Source organism: Oncorhynchus nerka, linkage group LG1, assembly GCF_034236695.1.
Source record: "Oncorhynchus nerka isolate Pitt River linkage group LG1, Oner_Uvic_2.0, whole genome shotgun sequence".
Taxonomy (NCBI): domain Eukaryota; kingdom Metazoa; phylum Chordata; class Actinopteri; order Salmoniformes; family Salmonidae; genus Oncorhynchus; species Oncorhynchus nerka.
The window spans coordinates 29,604,714-29,626,504 of NC_088396.1; the positions used below are offsets into that span (position 1 = coordinate 29,604,714).

Consider the following 21,791-nt stretch of genomic DNA (forward strand, 5'->3'; position numbering starts at 1 on the left):
TAATCTTGATGTCTTTGTCTGAAAGCCATCTTCTGAAATGTTAAATGGCCTTAACGAAATAAAAAGTGATCAAACATATAACCACAGTGAAATAACGTAATCCACAATGAGATTTTGAAATATTACAGACTTTCCATTGAGCCTGCCTGATTTGATGTGAAACTCACAGGTAAATGCATTCATATGTAGAGTACCAGTCAAACATTTGGACACACCCACTCATTCAAAGGTTTTTCTTTATTTTCACTATTTTTTTTACATTGTAGAATAATAGTGAAGACATCAAAACCATGAAATATCACATATGGAGTCATGTAGTAACCAAGACAAATATTTATATTTTAGATTCTTCAAAGTAGCCACCCTTGATGACAGCTTTGTACACTCTTGGCATTCTCTCAACCAGCTTCAACTGGAATGCTTTTCCAACCATTTGGAAGGAGTTTCCACATATGCTGAGCACTTGTTTGCTGCTTTTTCCAACTCATCCCAAACCATCTCAATTGGGTGGAGGTCAGGTGATTGTGGAGGCCAGGTCATCTGAAAAACAAATGATAGTCCCACTAAACCAGATCGGATGGCGTATCGCTGCAGAATGCTATGGTAGTCATGTTGGTTAAGTGTGCCTTGAATTCTACATAAATCACTGACAGTGTCACCAGCAAAACACCCACACACCATCACACCTCCCCTCCAAGCTTCATGGTGGGAACCACACATGCAGAGATCATCTGTTCACTTACTCTGCGTCTCACAAAGACACGGAGGTTGGAAACAAAAAACTCAAATTTGTACTCATCAGACCAAAGGACAGATTGCTACCGGTCTAATGTCCATTGCTCGTGTTTCTTGGCACAAGCAGGTCTCTTATTCTTATTGATGTTCTTTAGTAGTGGTTTCTTTGCAGCAATTCGACTACGAAGGCCTGATTCACGCGGTCTCCTCTGAAGATTCTTATAAGTGAAATGCCACCTGCAGACTCTCCAGAACTCTTCCTCTCCCCATCTGAAAAACCTCCAGGGGCATCTCCAGTCTCCAGTCTCTCCTCTATGTGCATCACCTCCAGGGGCATCTCCGGTCTCCAGTCTCTCCTCTATGTGCATCACCTCCAGGGGCATCTCCAGTCTCCAGTCTCTCCTCTATGTGCATCACCTCCAGGGGCAGCAACAGCAGCACAGCCTCCTCAAAGGGTTATTTTTCTTGTACCTGGCAGCCATTTTAAACTTCTCGTTACTGACGGTGACATAGTCCTGTGTCTTCTCTACGCTGGTCTGGATGTGGTCTATGTAGTCTCCCTGCTCCTCCACCAACATAAAGACATCCATGAACAGATCTCTCAGCTCTTTCATGTTGCTCTCCAGATTCACCAGCTCCTATAGTAGTTACAGAAAAGATTAGGACTGAACGTTAGTCAAGGAGTTGTCTGAATGGACAGTGAAATTGGTCTAAATTAGAGCCAATATTAGTGTTTGTCTGTCACAGACATACGAGGCCTACTGTAGATCTCCCTTACTGAAGGAACGTCTTCTCTTTGCTTAGATAACATAGTCTCGCATTCTCTTACACATCAAAACCTTTCTATGTTAATGTCATCACGCTTACCTTGTGTCTCTGCTCGATCTCAGACAGCTTAGAGCGTGTGATGCGTTCATTGTTGAGGAGGTTCTGGTTAAACACCTCCCACTTCCCTGCAGAAACCATTTCGTCCACTTCCTCCTCGGTGACGTCGCGACCAGACACCTCCAGCTGCCGGATGATGAAGTGTTTGCACCGCTCCTGTTTATTGAGAATGGAGTCGTTGTACAAACGCATCACCTGGAAGTGATAAAAGAGGGAAAAATACTTTAGACCAGAAACAGACATTTCTGTTCACTGTTAGCTTAGCTAGTGCTAGCGGATATTCAAGAAGGCCACCATGTGCAAACTAAAGCCAACAAATATTTTTACGCTTATGTGTATGTGTTATTGAACACATCAGAAAAACACCATTGAAATAAAAGGTTATAATAACTTTTGGAGGGTGACCTGCTGGAATTGTCTGTGTAGCGCTGCGTGTTGGGAGCGTTGGATGCGTGTAGTGGCTGTAGCTAGTCCCTGCAGGCCTTCTAAACTCTGTGCCTTCTTGGAGAGGGCGTCCAGCCGTCTGTGGATGCTCTCTGCCTGCAGCTTGATGTCCCTCGTCACACTGCTCTCCTTCTTCATCACACTGAAACGACGCATGGCTGCCACCAGGCTCCTTTGATGCTGGCTAAACTTCTTCACCTGGGGAGATGGAGAAGAGGATTCAGTCAAACTATAAATGAACAACAAGGATTTATAGAACATCCTTCCACCTCTGGAATTCACCACAGTATTATCATGGACATTAAGTTGCAGTCCAACTAAGGTGCAGGCTTTGAGGATCGAATGGTGTATACCACTCTTAGGAGGAATGTGTAAGATCACTCACCTCGGTTTCGAGCTCAGTGATGTCACCGCAGATATGCTGAGCCTCGGACAGGAAGTTGTCCAGGACTGGTTCCTCCTCAAACACCACAGCCTGCTGCCGGGTGGCGACACTAACCCACGCTGGGTCATCTGAGTCAGTGTCTTCCTCAGGGAATGGGGTCTCATCTGCCTTGTTTCTTGCCTCCCGGAACTCCTGGGCCCTCTGACGCAGCTCCTCCAGGCGGTCCCTCATGGTCAGAGTGGAGTTCCCTCAGGAGGATAGCAGAACCTGTCAGTTGAGGCCTTTTGGTAAAGTTAGCACCACAGAACAGAGCCTAAACATTTTAGAACAAGGCTGGAACATAGAAAAATATGGAAAAAGTCAAGGGGTCTGAATACTTTCCGAATGCACTGTTTATGGGTATGCCTAAAGAGAAGACCAAAACACTGTTTTGAACAAAGCCGTTTCAGTCAACACTTTTTATCAGGTGACCTTTCCTTTCTTGTTCATCCCAATTAATCATCATTACAATGAGGAACTCAAGATTGTATGAGGTAAATATTTACATTGGTGTGTCCACTTTGAATTGGAATCGCGTCTATCTTCACTTTGTTTGTTTATAGCATCGCAACCCCGCTAACACATTTGGTTTCTTGGAAGTTGTGGGAACGTATGTTTTTGGTTTCACATTGGTTGTGGGAACAAATCCATAAGTTTCCTGAACAGTAAAATGTAACGTTTTTTAAACATTATGAGAAAATAAGTGAAAATGTTGCATCCACAGGGAATGCTTATTTTTAGGTTGCAGGGAGGTTCTGAGAACGTCTTAGGTGTTATTAATGCCCTGAGGTTATTTAGACATTTTTTAATAACTTCCTTAAACGTTTCAAAAACACTGTTAGCTTATTTGGGGTTAACTTTATTGAAGCACAGATAGGACACATGGAAATGTATTTCCTTAGCCATGTATCACGTAAACATTTTGTTTTTTGTGACAAGCACAGCATCAGTGAGATTCAAACCTTTAACCTTCTGGTTTTATCCATGGAATAAGTCTACTATGGCACCAGGATGGAGCTATCATACCATTTTTTTTAAGCATACAAAGCTGTTCATTTTAGTCTATTCAAACAGACCCCATTTCAAAGGAAACAAACACTTATTAAGATCAGGTGTGGCCAACTCCCCTTAACATACTTAACAAGATCGAGGATAAGAGAGAGTTTTGTTGATGCTGAGAGTGAAAAATTGGCCTATATGTTTTTAAATAACATTCTTAGAATGTTATCTGAAAGTTACTAAAGTTTTATTGTGGTTTTGATGGAAGGTTTCTTAATGTTCTTGGAACAAGTTGATAGAACCAAGAGGAAACCTGTAGGAAAGGTTATGCTGAAATGCTGAAATTCCCATAGAAGAACACTGTTTCCTAATGTTCTCTGAACTATTTCAGAACATTCCCAATGTCAAACCAGTCTGAGAGCGTTCCCGAAATATATATATACATATATTTTTTTACCTTTATTTTACTAGGCAAGTCAGTTAAGAACAAATTCTTATTTTCAATGACGGCCTAGGAACAGTGGGTTAACTGCCTGTTCAGGGGCAGAACGACAGATTTTGTACCTTGTCAGCTCAGGGATTTGAACTTGCAACCTTTCGGTTAATAGTCCAATGCTCTAACCACTAGGCTACCCTGCCGCCCCAAAATTGAAATTAAATGTAACAATGTTTGAATTTTTAGGAAACTTTCGGTTAATGTAATGAAATACCAATATATAAAGTATTTTGTCAGAATGTTATGTACTGGCTGAGAAGCTCTTCTATAGTTAATAATGCATAGACAAGATTAACATTCCTGAGAAATTCCTTAAGCCCTTTGGTCCACTAAGCTACAAGTAGTGTTTGTGGCTTAGGATGGCAGGGAGAGATGGATGGGCACAACGTTTATCTGCAGCACCAGTGGATCTACTTCAGCTTTTCTTCCCATGAGAAGTTCTCTTGTTTATGTTTTTGCTGCAAGCCTTTTCCCTTCACTAGTACATCTCCCTGACATAACGATATAATGAGAGTGCTCAGAGAAGTGACCTTTTAATACACACACACACACACACGCACACGCACACGCACGCACACACGCACACGCACACACACTCACACAGCTAGACAGCAGAAAATGTGGATTATTATAACAGTTTGTAGGTTTCATAAGTTTATTCTGAAGCGTATATATACTGCATTTCCTATTTTCTAATGCAGTGTCTGGATAGTTTGGAGTACCCCCAGCTAGCACATAACGTTCTGGGAACTATGTTTCTTAGAGCTTTGTGAGAGCATGGTTGTCCTATGCTTATTTAGCATACAGTCTTCCCACAACTTTCTGGGATTGGTGCTGGATACTTGCTTGACTTAGGAACATTCACAGCACATTTAAGGAACTTGACAAAAACATTTATTGTCTTTGTTATTTTAACCTTTGTGTTGTCTTTAGGGTCAAAATTGACCTGCCACTATGTTTAAAAAACTTATTTGGGATAGGGGGCAGCATTTTCACTTTGGATGAATAGCGTGCCCAGAGTGAACTGCCCCCTTACTCAGCCTCAGATGCTAATATATGCATAGTATTATTAGTATTGGATAGAAAACACTCGGAAGTTTCTAAAACTGTCTGAATGATGTCTGTGAGTATAACAGAACTCATATGGCAGGCAAAAACCTGAGAAAAAATCCAAACAGGAAGTGGGAAATCTGAGGTTTGTAGTTTTTGAACTCACCCTATTGAATACACAGTGGGATATTGTTTATGTTGCACTTCCTAAGGCTTCCACTAGATGTCAACCGTCTTTAGAACGTTGTTTCAAATCAAATCAAATTTTATTTGTCACATACACATGGTTAGCAGATGTTAATGCGAGTGTAGCGAAATGCTTGTGCTTCTAGTTCCGACAATGCAGTGATAACCAACAAGTAATCTAACTAACAATTCCAAAACTACTGTCTTATACACAGTGTAAGGGGATAAGGAATATGTACATAAGGATATATGAATGAGTGATGGTACAGAGCAGCATACAGTAGATGGTATCGAGTACAGTATATACATATGAGATGAGTATGTAGACAAAGTAAACAAAGTGGCATAGTTAAAGTGGCTAGTGACATAAGAATGCAGTCGATGATCTAGAGTACAGTATATACATATGCATATGAGATGAATAGTGTAGGGTAAGTAACATTATATAAGGTAGCATTGTTTAAAGTGGCTAGTGATATATTTACATAATTTCCCATCAATTCCCATTATTAAAGTGGCTGGAGTTGGGTCAGTGTCAATGACAGTGTGTTGGCAGCAGCCACTCAATGTTAGTGATTGCTGTTTAACAGTCTGATGGCCTTGAGATAGAAGCTGTTTTTCAGTCTCTCGGTCCCAGCTTTGATGCACCTGTACTGACCTCGCCTTCTGGATGATAGCGGGGTGAACAGGCAGTGGTTTGGGTGGTTGATGTCCTTGATGATCTTTATGGCCTTCCTGTAACATCGGGTGGTGTAGGTGTCCTGGAGGGCAGGTAGTTTGCCCCCGGTGATGCGTTGTGCAGACCTCACTACCCTCTGGAGAGCCTTACGGTTGAGGGCGGAGCAGTTGCCGTACCAGGCGGTGATACAGCCCGCCAGGATGCTCTCGATTGTGCATCTGTAGAAGTTTGTGAGTGCTTTTGGTGACAAGCCGAATTTCTTCAGCCTCCTGAGGTTGAAGAGGCGCTGCTGCGCCTTCTTCACGACGCTGTCAGTGTGAGTGGACCAATTCAGTTTGTCTGTGATGTGTATGCCGAGGAACTTAAAACTTGCTACCCTCTCCACTACTGATCCATCGATGTGGATAGGGGGTGTTCCCTCTGCTGTTTCCTGAAGTCCACAATCATCTCCTTAATTTTGTTGACGTTGAGTGTGAGGTTATTTTCCTGACACCACACTCCGAGGGCCCTCACCTCCTCCCTGTAGGCCGTCTCGTCGTTGTTGGTAATCAAGCCTACCACTGTTGTGTCGTCCGCAAACTTGATGATTGAGTTGGAGGCGTGCATGGCCACGCAGTCGTGGGTGAACAGGGAGTACAGGAGAGGGCTCAGAACGCACCCTTGTGGGGCCCCCGTGTTGAGGATCAGCGGGGAGGAGATGTTGTTGCCTACCCTCACCACCTGTGGGCGGCCCGTCAGGAAGTCCAGTACCCAGTTGCACAGGGCGGGGTCGAGACCCAGGGTCTCGAGCTTGATGACGAGCTTGGAGGGTACTATGGTATTGAATGCCGAGCTGTAGTCGATGAACAGCATTCTCACATAGGTATTCCTCTTGTCCAGGTGGGTTAGGGCAGTGTGCAGTGTGGTTGAGATTGCATCGTCAGCCCTATTTGGGCGGTAAGCAAATTGGAGTGGGTCTAGGGTGTCAGGTAGGGTGGAGGTGATATGGTCCTTGACTAGTCTCTCAAAGCACTTCATGATGACGGAAGTGAGTGCTACGGGGCGGTAGTCGTTTAGCTCAGGTACCTTAGCTTTCTTGGGAACAGGAACAATGGTGGCCCTCTTGAAGCATGTGGGAACAGCAGACTGGTATAGGGATTGATTGAATATGTCCGTAAACACACCGGCCAGCTGGTCTGCGCATGCTCTGAGGGCGCGGCTGGGGATGCCGTCTGGGCCTGCAGCCTTGCGAGGGTTAACACGTTTAAATGTCTTACTCACCTCGGCTGCAGTGAAGGAGAGACCGCATGTTTTCGTTGCAGGCCGTGTCAGTGGCACTGTATTGTCCTCAAAGCGGGCAAAAAGTGATTTAGTCTGCCTGGGAGCAAGACATCCTGGTCCGTGACTGGGCTGGGTTTCTTCTTGTAGTCCGTGATTGACTGTAGACCCTGCCACATGCCTCTTGTGTCTGAGCCATTGAATTGAGATTCCACTTTGTCTCTGTACTGACGCTTAGCTTGTTTAATAGCCTTGCGGAGGGAATAGCTGCATTGTTTATATTCAGACATATTACCAGACACCTTGCCCTGATTAAAAGCAGTGGTTCGCGCTTTCAGTTTCACGCGAATGCTGCCATCAATCCACGGTTTCTGGTTTGGGAATGTTTTTATCGTTGCTATGGGAACGACATCTTCGACGCACGTTCTAATGAACTCGCACACCGAATCAGCGTATTCGTCAATATTTCCATCTGACGCAATACGAAACATGTCCCAGTCCACGTGATGGAAGCAGTCTTGGAGTGTGGAGTCAGCTTGGTCTGACCAGCGTTGGACAGACCTCAGCGTGGGAGCCTCTTGTTTTAGTTTCTGCCTGTAGGCAGGGATCAGCAAAATGGAGTCGTGGTCAGCTTTTCCGAAAGGGGGGCGGGGCAGGGCCTTATATGCGTCGCGGAAGTTAGAGTAACAATGATCCAAGGTTTTACCACCCCTGGTTGCGCAATCGATATGCTGGTAAAATTTAGGGAGTCTTGTTTTCAGATTAGCTTTGTTAAAATCCCCAGCTACAATGAATGCAGCCTCCGGATAAATGGTTTCCAGTTTGCAAAGAGTTAAATAAAGTTCGTTCAGAGCCATCGATGTGTCTGCTTGGGGGATATATACGGCTGTGATTATAATCGAGGAGAATTCTCTTGGAAGATAATGCGGTCTACATTTAATTGTGAGGAATTCTAAATCAGGTGAACAGAAGGATTTGAGTTCAGGCTTCTCATGTGAAATGGGGCCGGATGGGAGCTCTTTGAGTCAGTGGTCTGCCTACAGCCTCGTTCTCAGTCATGCGCTTTCACTTGAGAGGTAGCTGTCATTCCATTGCTTTTCAACAGACTGGATGGAATTCTCCGGTTGGAACATTATTGAACTTTTATGATAAAAACATCCTAAAGATTGATCCTATACTTAGTTTGACAAGTTTCTTCGACCTGTAATATAACTTTTCGAACGTTTTGTCTGAAAGGACCAGATTGCGCATTTGGATTTGTTTACCAAACGCCCTAACAAAAGAAGCTGATGATGGACATTATCGAACAAAACAAGCATTTATTGTGGAACTGCGATACCATGGAGTGCATTCTGATGAAGATCATCAAAGGTAAGTGAATATTTATAATGCTGTTTATGAATAATGTTGACTACCCAACATGGCGGATATTTCTCTGGCTGGTTTGGGCTCTGAGTGCCGTTCTCAGATTATTCTTTTTCCGTAAAGTTTTTTTGAAATCTGACACAGGGGTTGCATTAAGGAGAAGTGTATCTCTATTTCCATGTCTAAAAATTATATTTTCATTGACACTAACCCACGCTGGGTCATCTGGGTCAGTGTCTTCCTCAGGGAATGGGGTCTCATCTGCCTTGTTTCTTGCCTCCCGGAACTCCTGGGCCCGCAGCTCCTTCAGACGGTCCCTCATGGTCAGAGTGGAGTTCCCTCAGGAGGACTGTTATGCAGGTGAGTGAGGACCCAACAGCGATTCAACAGAAACAGAGTCTTTTAATGTCCAAACAGGGAAAACATAAATCCTCAATCTTTACAGGAGATGTCCAAACAGGGAAAACATAAATCCTCTATCTTTGCAGGAGAGTCCTCCTTCTAGTAGTAGAGGAGAATTGCAGGGCTAGCGGCAACAGACTGCAGGTCCCTCTGGGTAGGCGCGGGCCGTAGAGGACAGAGACACCTGCTCACACGCAGCATCTGATGAAGAGGCAGATTACGACAGGACGGGACAAGGGCAAAGCAAACAAGAATCCGACAAGGACAGAAGCAGAAACAGAGAGAGAAATAGAGACTTAATCAGAGGGCAAAAGAGGAGACAGGTGTGAGAGAGTAAATGAGGTCGTTAGGAGAATGGGGAACAGCTGGGAGCAGGAACGGAACGATAGAGAGAGAGAGAGATAGTAACCTAATACGACCAGCAGGGGGAAACGAAGAGAAGAGAAAGCACAGGGACAAGACATAACATGACAAGGACAGCAGAACCTGTCAGTTGAGGCCTTTTGGTAAAGTTAGCACCACAGAACAGAGCCTAAACACTTTAGAAAAATATGTTTTCATTGACATTTATAATTAGTATTTCTGTGAATTCATGTGGCTCTCTGCAATATCACTGCATGTTTTGGAACTACTGAACGTAACACGCCAATGTAAAATAAGATTTTTGGATATAAATATGAACTTTACCGAACAAAACATATATGTATTGTGTAACATGAAGTCCTATGAGTGTCATCTGATGAAGATCATCAAAGGTTAGTGATTAATTTTATCTCTATTTGTGCTTTTTGTGATAACTCTCTTTGTCTGGAAAAATGGCTGGGTTTTTCTGTGAGTTGGTGGTGACCTAACATAATCGTTTGTGGAGCTTTCGCTGTAAAGCATTTTTGAAATCAGACACTGTGGCTGGATTAACGAGAATTTTATCTTTAAAATGGTGCCTAATACGTGTATGTTTGAGAAATTTGATTTCTGATATTTCTGTTGATTTGTATTTGGTGCCCTGCAATTTCATTGGCTGTTGGCGAGGGGTTCCGCTAGCCAACAGTCCTAGACAGGTTAACAGCAGAGAAAACGCCCTAAATTATATTTTTTCAACTTGAAATGTGATTACTTTTCCTAGAGTGACCCCAACATTAGAAAAAGTGAAACATCGCCTTTTTTCCTTGAAAGCTGTACACCAGCAGGGTACAAAGATTGTCTTAGGGTCATTTTTGACCCGGCAGTTACACACACACAATGACACACACACACACACACACACACACACACACACACACACACACACACACACACACACACACACACACACACACACACAGCCAGCAGCAGCTCCTGAAGAGGACGATCACCATGGTTGGCACAGTTAGAAAGAACAAGCTTGAGCTCCCGTCTGCACTCCTCGCAACAAGGGGGAGAGAGTCCTTCTCAAAGTTTGCCTTCACCCCCACCACCACTCTAGTTTCTTACCTCCCAAAGAGGAAAAAGAATGTGGTCCTCCTGAGCACACTGCACAAAACGGCTGAGATCAGTGATCATGAGGACAGGAAGCCAGCCATCATCCTGGACTTGCAAAATAGATTTGGGGTTTAAAATTAAATTAAGCTGCTTTATTTTGGGGATTTAATGAAGGCGGGTCATTTTTGACCCTCAGGACAAGGGGAGTATACAGAATGTTAAGACTACACAAGGAATAACAGAAAGTTTCTTAACAGTTCAAACATGGTTAGATTTAATAATCCATCCACCTGACAGGTGTGGCATATCAAGAATCTTATTAAACAGCATGATCATTACACAGGTGCACCTTGTGCTGAAGACAATGAAAGGCCACACTAAAATGTGAATTTTTGTCACAAAACACAATGCCACAGATGTCTCAAGTTTTGAGGGAGCGTGAAATTGGAATGCTGACTTTCCACCAGAGCTGCCTCCAAGGTGGTTTTAGAGAATTTGGCAGTACGTCCAACCGGCCTCACAACCGCAGACCACGTATATGGCATTGTGTGGGCGAGCGGTTTGCTGATGTCAACACTGTGAACAGAGTGCTCCATAGTGGTGGTGGGGTTATGATATGGCTAGGCATAAGCTACGTACAACGAACACAATAGCATTTTATTGATGGCAATTGGAATGCACAAACACACTGTGACGAGATCCTAAGGCCCATTGTGAGGTCTATTATTTTTTAAGGTATCTGTTTTCCCAGTCATGTGAAATACATAGATTTGGGGCTTAATGAATTTATTTCAATGGACTGATTTCCTCATATGAACTGTGTCTCAGTAAAATCAATGAAATTGTTGCGTGTTGCGTTTATATTTTTGTTCAGTATCCATTCCGTTCTCAGCATCAACAAAACTCTCTCTATCTCCCATCTTGTTAAGTGTGTTGATCTTAATGAGGGCTTGTTTCCTTTGAAATGGGGTCTGTTTGAAACAGTTTTGTATGCATAAATAAACATGACATGCTTGCTGGTGGCACGGTGGACTAATTGCAGAAGATTATAGGTTCAAATTTCACAGACGCATTTCCATGTGTCCTATCTGTGTTTTGAGTTCAAAACAGTTCAACTAAGCTGCTTATTAAAAGTGTTCTTCTATCTATATATCTGTGTTTTGAGTTCAAAACCGTTCAACTAAGCTGCTTATTAAAAGTCTTCTTGAACCATTCAGTGGAAGTTTTTAAGAAAGTTATTCAAAAATCCCCAAACAACCTAGACTTTCCGTTAATAAAACCTACCGGGAAAACATTCAAGTAGTAAAACATTCTAAAAAGGAACATTCACTGAACAGGCGACATTTTCACTTCCGTTCTCAGAATGTAAAATAAACAACAACAGTTTTACAAGTCAGGAAACGTATGGCTTCATTCCCAACCAATGGGAAACCAAAAATGTACATTCCCACAACTTTGAAGCAACCAAATGTGCTAGCTGGACCTGAACCGTTAGAATGGGTGGAGTGAACAGAATGTGTGTTTTGAATGAAATGTAGTATTGGAATCACAGACTATCCAATTACCGGATAGATTACAAAAAGGAAAGCCCATGAAATACCCTTTCGCTTGTGTGTGTGTGTGTGTGTGTGTGTGTGTGTGTGTGTGTGTGTGTGTGTGTGTGTGTGTGTGTGTGTGTGTGTGGTGTAGACCGGGTTTATGAATGTAAGAGTGGTCATTGTTCTCTGTGCTTAGACTACAGCAGTGCTAAAGTGGGAGGCCTATTCTAACACAACAGACCTCCTCTGACCTTCTCTAGGCAGGATGTCACATTAAAACTGTAGAATTACAACTACTAGATCATACATTTCCAATCAAGTCGACTTTTAATGGTCGGTCATTGACTTTATCTCCCATAGCCCAAGCAAAGGCCTTGTCCGTTCTGGTTATTGTAACTCTGTGATTCAGACATTACTCAACCGATTCTAGAACAATGTGAGATTTAGCCTGAAAACCAGGGCCTGCATAAACTCTGTCTGAATGTTGCTATGGTTTGATATGTTCTCTGACTGCTTTCCAAATTTCCATCTGTTCAACTGTCACAGAGTTTATGAGGGAGCTAACTGTTGACATTCATTTGTCAGCATAATGCAGCTGCTCTGTTGAGGTGAATTGGACAAAGAAATGTCCTCTTTTGTCAAAGCAACTGAGCTCATAACAAATTAATTAACATTGAAGCCCACCTTTTTGTGTTCTTGAGAACCTTGAATTTCATCTGACAGAGTAATAGTATATAGTGGGTATCATAAGTATTCACCACTTTTGGATTTAGTTGTGTGACAAAGTGGGATTGAAATGGATTTAGTTGTGTGACAAAGTGGGATTGAAATGGTTGGGAGTTTTTGTCATTGATCTACACAAAATACTACATAAAGTGAAAAGAACATTCTACAAATGTTAGCAAATTAATAAAAATGTAATGACTCAAATATAGTTGTTGCAAAATGATTCACCCCTTTTGTGTAGGCAAGCCTAAATTCGTTCAGGACTATTTATTGTCTTACAAATCATATAATAAATGACATGTACTCACTCTGTGTGAAATAATAAGGGTTGACATGATTTGTGAATGACTACCCCTTCCTCTGTCTCCCATACAACATCTGTAAGGTCCCTTAGTCAAGTATTGCATTTCAAGCACAGGTTCAACTGCAAAGACCAGGAAGCTTTTCAAAAGCCTCAAAGAAAGGCAGTGATTGGTAGATGGGTAACAATAACATGGTCAAATGAATAATTATGCTGTGGATGATATATTAAACTGACTAGACAAAACAAAGATAGAGTCGCTGCAGGACAGGAAGGAAACTGTTCAGGGATGTCACCATGAGGCCATTGGTCATTTTAAAACAGCTACAGAGTTCAATGGCTGTGAAGGGAGAACACGGGATGGAAACATTGTAGTAAAATAATAATAACGACCTAAATGACAGAGGGAAAAGAAGATTTCATATATACAGATAAAAAATATTCTAAAACATCCTGAATGCAACAAGGCACTAAAGTAATACTGTAAAAAAAAACATGGCAAAGGAATAAACTATTTGTCCTAAACGCAAAGCCTTATGTTTTGGGCTCATCCAACACAAGCTGTAATTGCTGCCAAAAGTGTTTCTTTCGACTAAGTGGGGTGAATACTTATTTAATCAAGGTATATTAGTGTTTTGTTTTTTATGAATACAATTTTAATAAAACACAGTTAAATGCATTTCAATCCCACTTTGTAATGCAACAAAATGTGTAAAAATCCAAGGGGGTTGATACCCACGGTACACTTGAGAAAATACAGTGTAGACACCCCTTCAAATTTGTGAATTCAGCTATTTCAGCCACACCACTGCTGACAAGGTGTATAAAATTGAGCACACAGCCATGCAATCTCCATAGACAAACATTGGCAGTAGAATGGCCCATACTGAAGAGCTCAATGACTTAACGTGGCACCATCATAGGATGCCACATTTCCAACAAAGTCAGTTCATACAATTTCTCCCCTGCTAGAGCTGCCCCGGTCAACTGTAAGTGCTGTTATTGTGAAGTGGAAACATCTAGGAACAACAACGGCTCAGCCGCAAAGTGGTAGGCCACACAAGTTCACGGGACGGGACCGCCGAGAGCTGAAGCGCGCAGCGTGTAAAAATCATCTCTCCTTGGTTGCAACACTCACTACCGAGTTATGGAAGCAACTTCAGCACAATAACTGTTCATTGAGAGCTTAATGAAATCGGTTTCCATGGCTGAGCAGCCACACACAAGTCTAAGATCACAATGTGCAATGGATTGGTGTAATCCACGCGGCCATTGTACTCTGAAGTGATGAATCACGCTTCACCATTGGACAAATCTGGGTTTGGCGGATGCCAGGAGAACGCTACCTACCCCAATGCATAGTGCCGGCTGTAAAGTTTGGTGGAGGAGGAATAAGGGTCTGGAGATTTTTTTCCTGGTTCGGGCTAGGCCCCTTAGTTTAAGTGAAAGGAAATCTTAATGCTACAGCATACAAATCCATTCTAGATGATCCTATGCTTCCAACTTTGTGGCAACAGTTTGGGGAAGAGCCTTTCCTGTTTCAGGATGATAATGCCTCCATGCACAAAGCGAGGTCTGTACAGAAAGGGTTTGTAAAGATCGTTGTGGAATAACTTGACTGACCTGCAAAGAGCCTGACCTCAACCCCATCGAACACCTTTGGGATGAATTGAAATGCAGACTGCAAACCAGGCCTAATCACCCAACATCAGTGCCCCGACCTTACTAATGCTCTTGTGGCTGAAGTCCCTGCAGCAATGTTCCAACATTTAGTGGAAAGCTTCCCAGAAGCAGGAAGGCATGAGTTGTTCTATTTACCTTGTTGTAGTTAGTATTCCTTGTTGTAGTTAGTAGTCCTTATTGTGGTTAGTAGTCCTTGTTGTAGTTAGTAGTCCTTGTTGTAGTTAGTAGTCCTTGAGGCTTAGAAACTACCCTTTATTCTTGACCAGGGATGTAACTGCCACTTCAGACAAGCCATGGAGAGTGGTTTTCTCCATAACGTATCCATAAAGTTAACAACATGTTTATCCCATCCTCCTGAACATAATCCTCATGGCATCTTCTTAGCCCTCCACTTCAAAGACCTGTTAGCTGTAGGACACAGGTGTGCCTGTTCTGTTAGTTTTCCTCTATGTTAACAGTTAGCCAGAAAACTGCTATAACAGAGGAATAACTTCACTTCCCAGATAATCTGGTTCTGCCAGTCTGGCCACACCCTTTCTCTCAAGTAGAACTCTCTGTGGCCAATGGGAGAGAAACTGATTAGCCTATCTGAAGAAAGAAAGGGAAGGATATTAAGTCAGTGGGAGAAGGGAGAGCACATAGGGAGAACTCCAACTCCTACTCTACCCCAGGAGCTGCTCAAACAACAGGGAGCCTCATCACAGAACAAATAGAGCTGTAATGTGTAGAACAGCAATGACTCAGATGTATAGAATAAGTTGCTTTAGCTCTATACATTACATTTCTATGTGTAATGGTGCATCCTGCCAGCTAAGCCCCTGGTCTGGCCCTATTGTGTTTCTCAGGCTCCAGCGGCTTTACTGAGCATAGCTGGCAAATTGTTTCTGACAAGTCCTGAAATTCCAGGAACGTTTGAGGAGGGAAGGGACATGGTCCTACTCTACACCCTTAGAATGGCTGTTTCTAGAGTGTTGAACAGTTGTCATCAAAAAGATGGTTACCTAAAATAAAACACTGACCAACACTGAATGTTTTTGTTGGATGAAAGCCATATGTGTATGGGATTCATAACCAGCACAGGTGGAGGATAGAATGTCAACCAACAGTAAGACATAATAAAGCAGAATTATAATTACCAGCTTATACTAAACAAGGGCATTCATCAGCTTTAACTGGCTGGATGACTCATTCCCTAATGTGTAGATGTTATGACAACAAAATAATATTGTGACATGTGTGTTGTCAGGTGTGCCATATTCATCTGTGTCAGCACTAAGAGATTGAGTGGATAACGGCCCACAACCGAGACCTAATTTGCGTTACCTGACCCATCTCTCTCTCTCTCTCTCTCTCTCTCTCTCTGTCTCTCTCTCTCTCTCTCTCTCTCTCTCTCTTGCTTTCTCACTCTCTGTCACGTTCTGACCTTTATTTTCTTTGTTTTGTATTTATTTAGTATGGTCAGGGCATGAGTTAGGTGGGCAGTCTATGTTTGTTTTTCTATGATTTGGGGATTTCTATGTTTCAGCCTAGTATGGTTCTCAATCAGAGGCAGGTGTCATTAGTTGTCTCTGATTGAGAATCATACTTAGGTAGCCTGGGTTGCACTGTTTGTTTGTGGATGATTGTCTATGTTAGTGGCTTGTGTTCAGCACAGGTCTCATTTGTAGCTTCACGGTCGTCATTGGTTTATTGTTTTTGGTTACTCTTTTGTATAGTGTTGCAGTGTTCAGTGTTCTCTTTATTAAAATTCACTATGAACACATACCACGCCGCATTTTGGTCCTCTGATCCTTCTCGCCTCTTCTGCCGTGACACTCTCGCTCTCTCTCACGCTCTTTCTCACACTCTCACTCATAGGCTTGCCAATAAGCAGGACCTGTCTGGGGCTCTGGGAGAGGTGGAGCTGAAGAGGGGAGAGGTGAAGGGGACATACTAGAAGAGGGGAGAGGTGAAGGGGACATACTAGAAGAGTGGAGAGGTGAAGGGGACATACTAGAAGAGGGAGAGGTGAAGGGGACATCCTAGAAGAGGGAGAGGTGAAGGGGACATACTAGAAGAGGGAGAGGTGAAGGGGACATACTAGAAGAGTGGTGAGGTGAAGGGGACATACTAGAAGAGGGAGAGGTGAAGGGGACATACTAGAAGAGGGAGAGGTGAAGGGGACATACTAGAAGAGGGAGAGGTGAAGGGGACATACTAGAAGAGGGAGAGGTGAAGGGGATATACTAGAAGAGGGAGAGTTGAAGGGGACATACTAGAAGAGTGGGGAGGTGAAGGGGACATACTAGAAGAGGGAGAGGTGAAAGGGACATACTAGAAGAGGGGAGAGGTGAAGGGGACATACTAGAAGAGGGAGAGGTGAAGGGGACATCCTAGAAGAGGGAGAGGTGAAGGGGACATACTAGAAGAGGGAGAGGGAGAGGTGAAGGGGACATACTAGAAGAGGGAGAGGTGAATAGGACATACTAGGAGAGGGAGAGGTGAAGGGGACATACTAGAAGAGGCAGAGGTAAAGGGGACATACTAGAAGAGGGAGAGGTGAAGGGGACATCCTAGAAGAGGGAGAGGTGAAGGGGACATACTAGAAGAGGGAGAGGTGAAGGGGACATACTAGAAGAGGGGAGAGGTGAAGGGGACATACTAGAAGAGGGAGAGGTGAAGGGGACATACTAGAAGAGGGAGAGGTGATGGGGACATACTAGAAGAGGGAGAGGTGAAGCGGACATACTAGAAGAGGGAGATGTGAAGGGGACATACTAGAAGAGGGAGAGGTGAAGGGGACATACTAGAAGAGGGAGAGGTGAAGGGGACATACTAGAAGAGGGAGAGGTGAAGGGGACATACTAGAAGAGGGGAGAGGTGAAGGGGACATACTAGAAGAGGGAGAGGTGAATATGACATAGTAGAAGAGGGAGAGGTGAAGGGGACATACTAGAAGAGGGAGAGGTGAATAGGACATACTAGAAGAGGGAGAGGTGAAGGGGACATACTAGAAGAGGGAGAGGTGAAGGGGACATCCTAGAAGAGGGAGAGGTGAAGGGGACATACTAGAAGAGGGGAGAGGTGAAGGGGACATCCTAGAAGAGGGAGAGGTGAAGGGGACATACTAGAAGAGGGAGAGGTGAATAGGACATACTAGAAGAGGGAGAGGTGAAGGGGACATACTAGAAGAGGGAGAGGTGAAGGGGACATACTAGAAGAGGGAGAGTTGAAGGGGACATACTAGAAGAGGGAGAGGTGAATAGGACATACTAGAAGAGGGAGAGGTGAAGGGGACATACTAGAAGAGGGGAGAGGTGAAGGGGACATACTAGAAGAGGGAGAGGTGAATAGGACATACTAGAAGAGGGAGAGGTGAAGCGGACATACTAGAAGAGGGAGATGTGAAGGGGACATACTAGAAGAGGGGAGATGTGAAGGGGCCATCCTAGAAGAGGGAGAGGTGAAGGGGACATACTAGAAGAGGGAGAGGTGAAGGGGACATCCTAGAAGAGGGGAGAGGTGAAGGGGACATACTAGAAGAGGGGAGATGTGAAGGGGACATCCTAGAAGAGGGAGAGGTGAAGGGGACATACTAGAAGAGGGAGAGGTGAAGGGGACATCCTAGAAGAGGGAGAGGTGAAGGGGACATACTAGAAGAGTGGAGAGGTGAAGGGGACATACTAGAAGAGGGGAGAGGTGAAGGGGACATACTAGAAGAGGGAGAGGTGAATAGGACATACTAGAAGAGGGAGAGGTGAAGGGGACATACTAGAAGAGGGAGAGGTGAATAGGACATACTAGAGGAGGGAGAGGTGAAGGGGACATACTAGAAGAGGGAGAGGTGAAGGGGACATCCTAGAAGAGGGAGAGGTGAAGGGGACATACTAGAAGAGGGGAGAGGTGAAGGGGACGTACTAGAAGAGGGGAGAGGTGAAAGGGACATACTAGAAGAGGGAGAGGTGAAGGGGACATACTAGAAGAGGGAGAGGTGAAGGGGACATACTAGAAGAGGGAGAGGTGAAGTGGGCATACTAGAAGAGGGAGAGGTGAAGGGGACATACTAGAAGAGGGAGAGGTGAATAGGACATACTAGAAGAGGGAGAGGTGAAGGGGACATACTAGAAGAGGGAGAGGTGAAGGGGACATACTAGAAGAGTGGAGAGGTGAAGGGGACATCCTAGAAGAGGGAGAGGTGAAGGGACCTACTAGAAGAGGAGAGGTGAATAGGACATACTAGAAGAGGGAGAGGTGAAGGGGACATATTAGAAGAGGGAGATGTGAAGGGGACATACTAGAAGAGGGAGAGGTGAAGGGGACATACTAGAAGAGGGAGAGGTGAATAGGACATACTAGAAGAGTGAGAGGTAAAGGGGACATACTAGAAGAGGGGAGAGGTGAAGGGGACATACTAGAAGAGGGAGAGGTGAATAGGGCATACTAGAAGAGGGAGAGGTGAAGGGGACATACTAGAAGAGGGAGAGGTGAAGGGGACATCCTAGAAGAGGGAGAGGTGAAGGGGACATACTAGAAGAGGGAGAGGTGAAGGGGACATACTAGAAGAGGGAGAGGTGAATAGGACATACTAGAAGAGGGAGAGGTGAAGGGGACATACTAGAAGAGGGAGAGGTGAAGGGGACATACTAGAAGAGGGAGAGGTGAAGGGGACATACTAGAAGAGGGAGAGGTGAATAGGACATACTAGAAGAGGGAGAGGTGAAGGGGACATACTAGAAGAGGGAGAGGTGAAGCGGACATACTAGAAGAGGGAGATGTGAAGGGGACATACTAGAAGAGGGGAGATGTGAAGGGGCCATCCTAGAAGAGGGAGAGGTGAAGGGGACATACTAGAAGAGGGAGAGGTGAAGGGGACATCCTAGAAGAGGGGAGAGGTGAAGGGGACATACTAGAAGAGGGGAGATGTGAAGGGGACATCCTAGAAGAGGGAGAGGTGAAGGGGACATACTAGAAGAGGGAGAGGTGAAGGGGACATCCTAGAAGAGGGAGAGGTGAAGGGGACATACTAGAAGAGTGGAGAGGTGAAGGGGACATACTAGAAGAGGGGAGAGGTGAAGGGGACATACTAGAAGAGGGAGAGGTGAATAGGACATACTAGAAGAGGGAGAGGTGAAGGGGACATACTAGAAGAGGGAGAGGTGAATAGGACATACTAGAAGAGGGAGAGGTGAAGGGGACATACTAGAAGAGGGAGAGGTGAAGGGGACATCCTAGAAGAGGGAGAGGTGAAGGGGACATACTAGAAGAGGGGAGAGGTGAAGGGGACGTACTAGAAGAGGGGAGAGGTGAAGGGGACATACTAGAAGAGGGAGAGGTGAAGGGGACATACTAGAAGGGGGAGAGGTGAAGGGGACATACTAGAAGAGGGAGAGGTGAAGTGGGCATACTAGAAGAGGGAGAGGTGAAGGGGACATACTAGAAGAGGGAGAGGTGAATAGGACATACTAGAAGAGGGAGAGGTGAAGGGGACATACTAGAAGAGGGAGAGGTGAAGGGGACATACTAGAAGAGTGGAGAGGTGAAGGGGACATCCTAGAAGAGGGAGAGGTGAAGGGGACATACTAGAAGAGGGAGAGGTGAATAGGACATACTAGAAGAGGGAGAGGTGAAGGGGACATATTAGAAGAGGGAGCTGTGAAGGGGACATACTAGAAGAGGGAGAGGTGAAGGGACATACTAGAAGAGGGAGAGGTGAATAGGACATACTAGAAGAGTGAGAGGTAAAGGGGACATACTAGAAGAGGGAGAGGTGAAGGGGACATACTAGAAGAGGGAGAGGTGAATAAGACATACTAGAAGAGGAGAGGTGAAGGGGACATAGTAGAAGAGGGAGAGGTGAATAGGGCATACTAGAAGAGGGAGAGGTGAAGGGGACATACTAGAAGAGGGAGAGGTGAAGGGGACATCCTAGAAGAGGGAGAGGTGAAGGGACATACTAGAAGAGGGGAGAGGTGAAGGGGACATACTAGAAGAGGGAGAGGTGAATAGGACATACTAGAAGAGGGAGAGGTGAAGGGGACATACTAGAAGAGGGAGAGGTGAATAGGACATACTAGAAGAGGGAGAGGTGAAGGGGACATACTAGAAGAGGGAGAGGTGAATAGGACATACTAGAAGAGGGAGAGGTGAAGGGGACATACTAGAAGAGGGAGAGGTAAAGGGGACATACTAGAAGAGGGAGAGGTGAAGGGGACATCCTAGAAGAGGGAGAGGTGAAGGGGACATACTAGAAGAGGGAGAGGTGAAGGGGACATACTAGAGGAGGGGAGAGGTGAAGGGGACATACTAGAAGAGGGAGAGGTGAAGGGGACATACTAGAAGAGGAGAGGTGAAGGGGACATACTAGAAGAGGGAGAGGTGAATAGGACATACTAGAAGAGGGAGAGGTGAAGGGGACATACTAGAAGAGGGAGAGGTGAAGGGGACATCCTAGAAGAGGGAGAGGTGAAGGGGACATACTAGAAGAGGGAGAGGTGAAGGGGACATACTAGAAGAGGGAGAGAAGTGAAGGGGACATACTAGAAGAGGGAGAGGTGAAGGGGACATACTAGAAGAGGGAGAGGTGAAGGGGACATACTAGAAGAGGGAGAGGTGAAGGGGACATACTAGAAGAGGGAGAGGTGAAGGGGACATACTAGAAGAGGGGAGAGGTGAAGGGGACATACTAGAAGAGGGAGAGGTGAAGGGGACATACTAGAAGAGGGAGAGGTGAAGGGGACATACTAGAAGAGGGAGAGGTGAAGGGGACATACTAGAAGGGGACATACTAGAAGAGGGAGAGGTGAAGGGGACATACTAGAAGAGGGAGAGGTGAATATGACATACTAGAAGAGGGAGAGGTGAAGGGGACATAGTCGAAGAGGGAGAGGTGAATAGGACATACTAGAAGAGGGAGAGGTGAAGGGGACATACTAGAAGAGGGAGAGGTGAAGGGGACATCCTAGAAGAGGGAGAGGTGAAGGGGACATACTAGAAGAGGGGAGAGGTGAAGGGGACATACTAGAAGAGGGAGAGGTGAATAGGACATACTAGAAGAGGGAGAGGTGAAGGGGACATACTAGAAGAGGGAGAGGTGAATAGGACATACTAGAAGAGGGAGAGGTGAAGGGGACATACTAGAAGAGGGAGAGGTGAATAGGACATACTAGAAGAGGGAGAGGTGAAGG

General features: G+C 44.7%; 1 protein-coding gene across 2 annotated transcripts; it reads right to left on the minus strand.

Moving 5' to 3' along the window:
* Window positions 1–218: 218 nt before the first annotated feature.
* On the minus strand, window positions 219–15,106 carry LOC115128988 (syntaxin-19-like). 2 transcript variants are annotated; one of them, XM_029659141.2, is made up of 5 exons: window positions 14,764–15,106; window positions 2,450–2,716; window positions 2,026–2,262; window positions 1,603–1,815; window positions 219–1,373 (listed from the first exon to the last, which is right to left on the minus strand). In XM_029659141.2, the coding sequence occupies exons 2-5, from the start codon at window positions 2,678–2,680 to the stop codon at window positions 1,149–1,151; spliced, it is 906 nt and encodes a 301-aa protein (XP_029515001.1). In that variant the 5' UTR covers window positions 2,681–2,716; window positions 14,764–15,106; the 3' UTR covers window positions 219–1,148. The 2 variants fall into 2 exon arrangements, with proteins under 2 accessions (XP_029515001.1, XP_029514993.1); XM_029659133.2 differs by having other exon boundaries at window positions 2,450–2,730.
* Window positions 15,107–21,791: the final 6,685 nt, after the last annotated feature.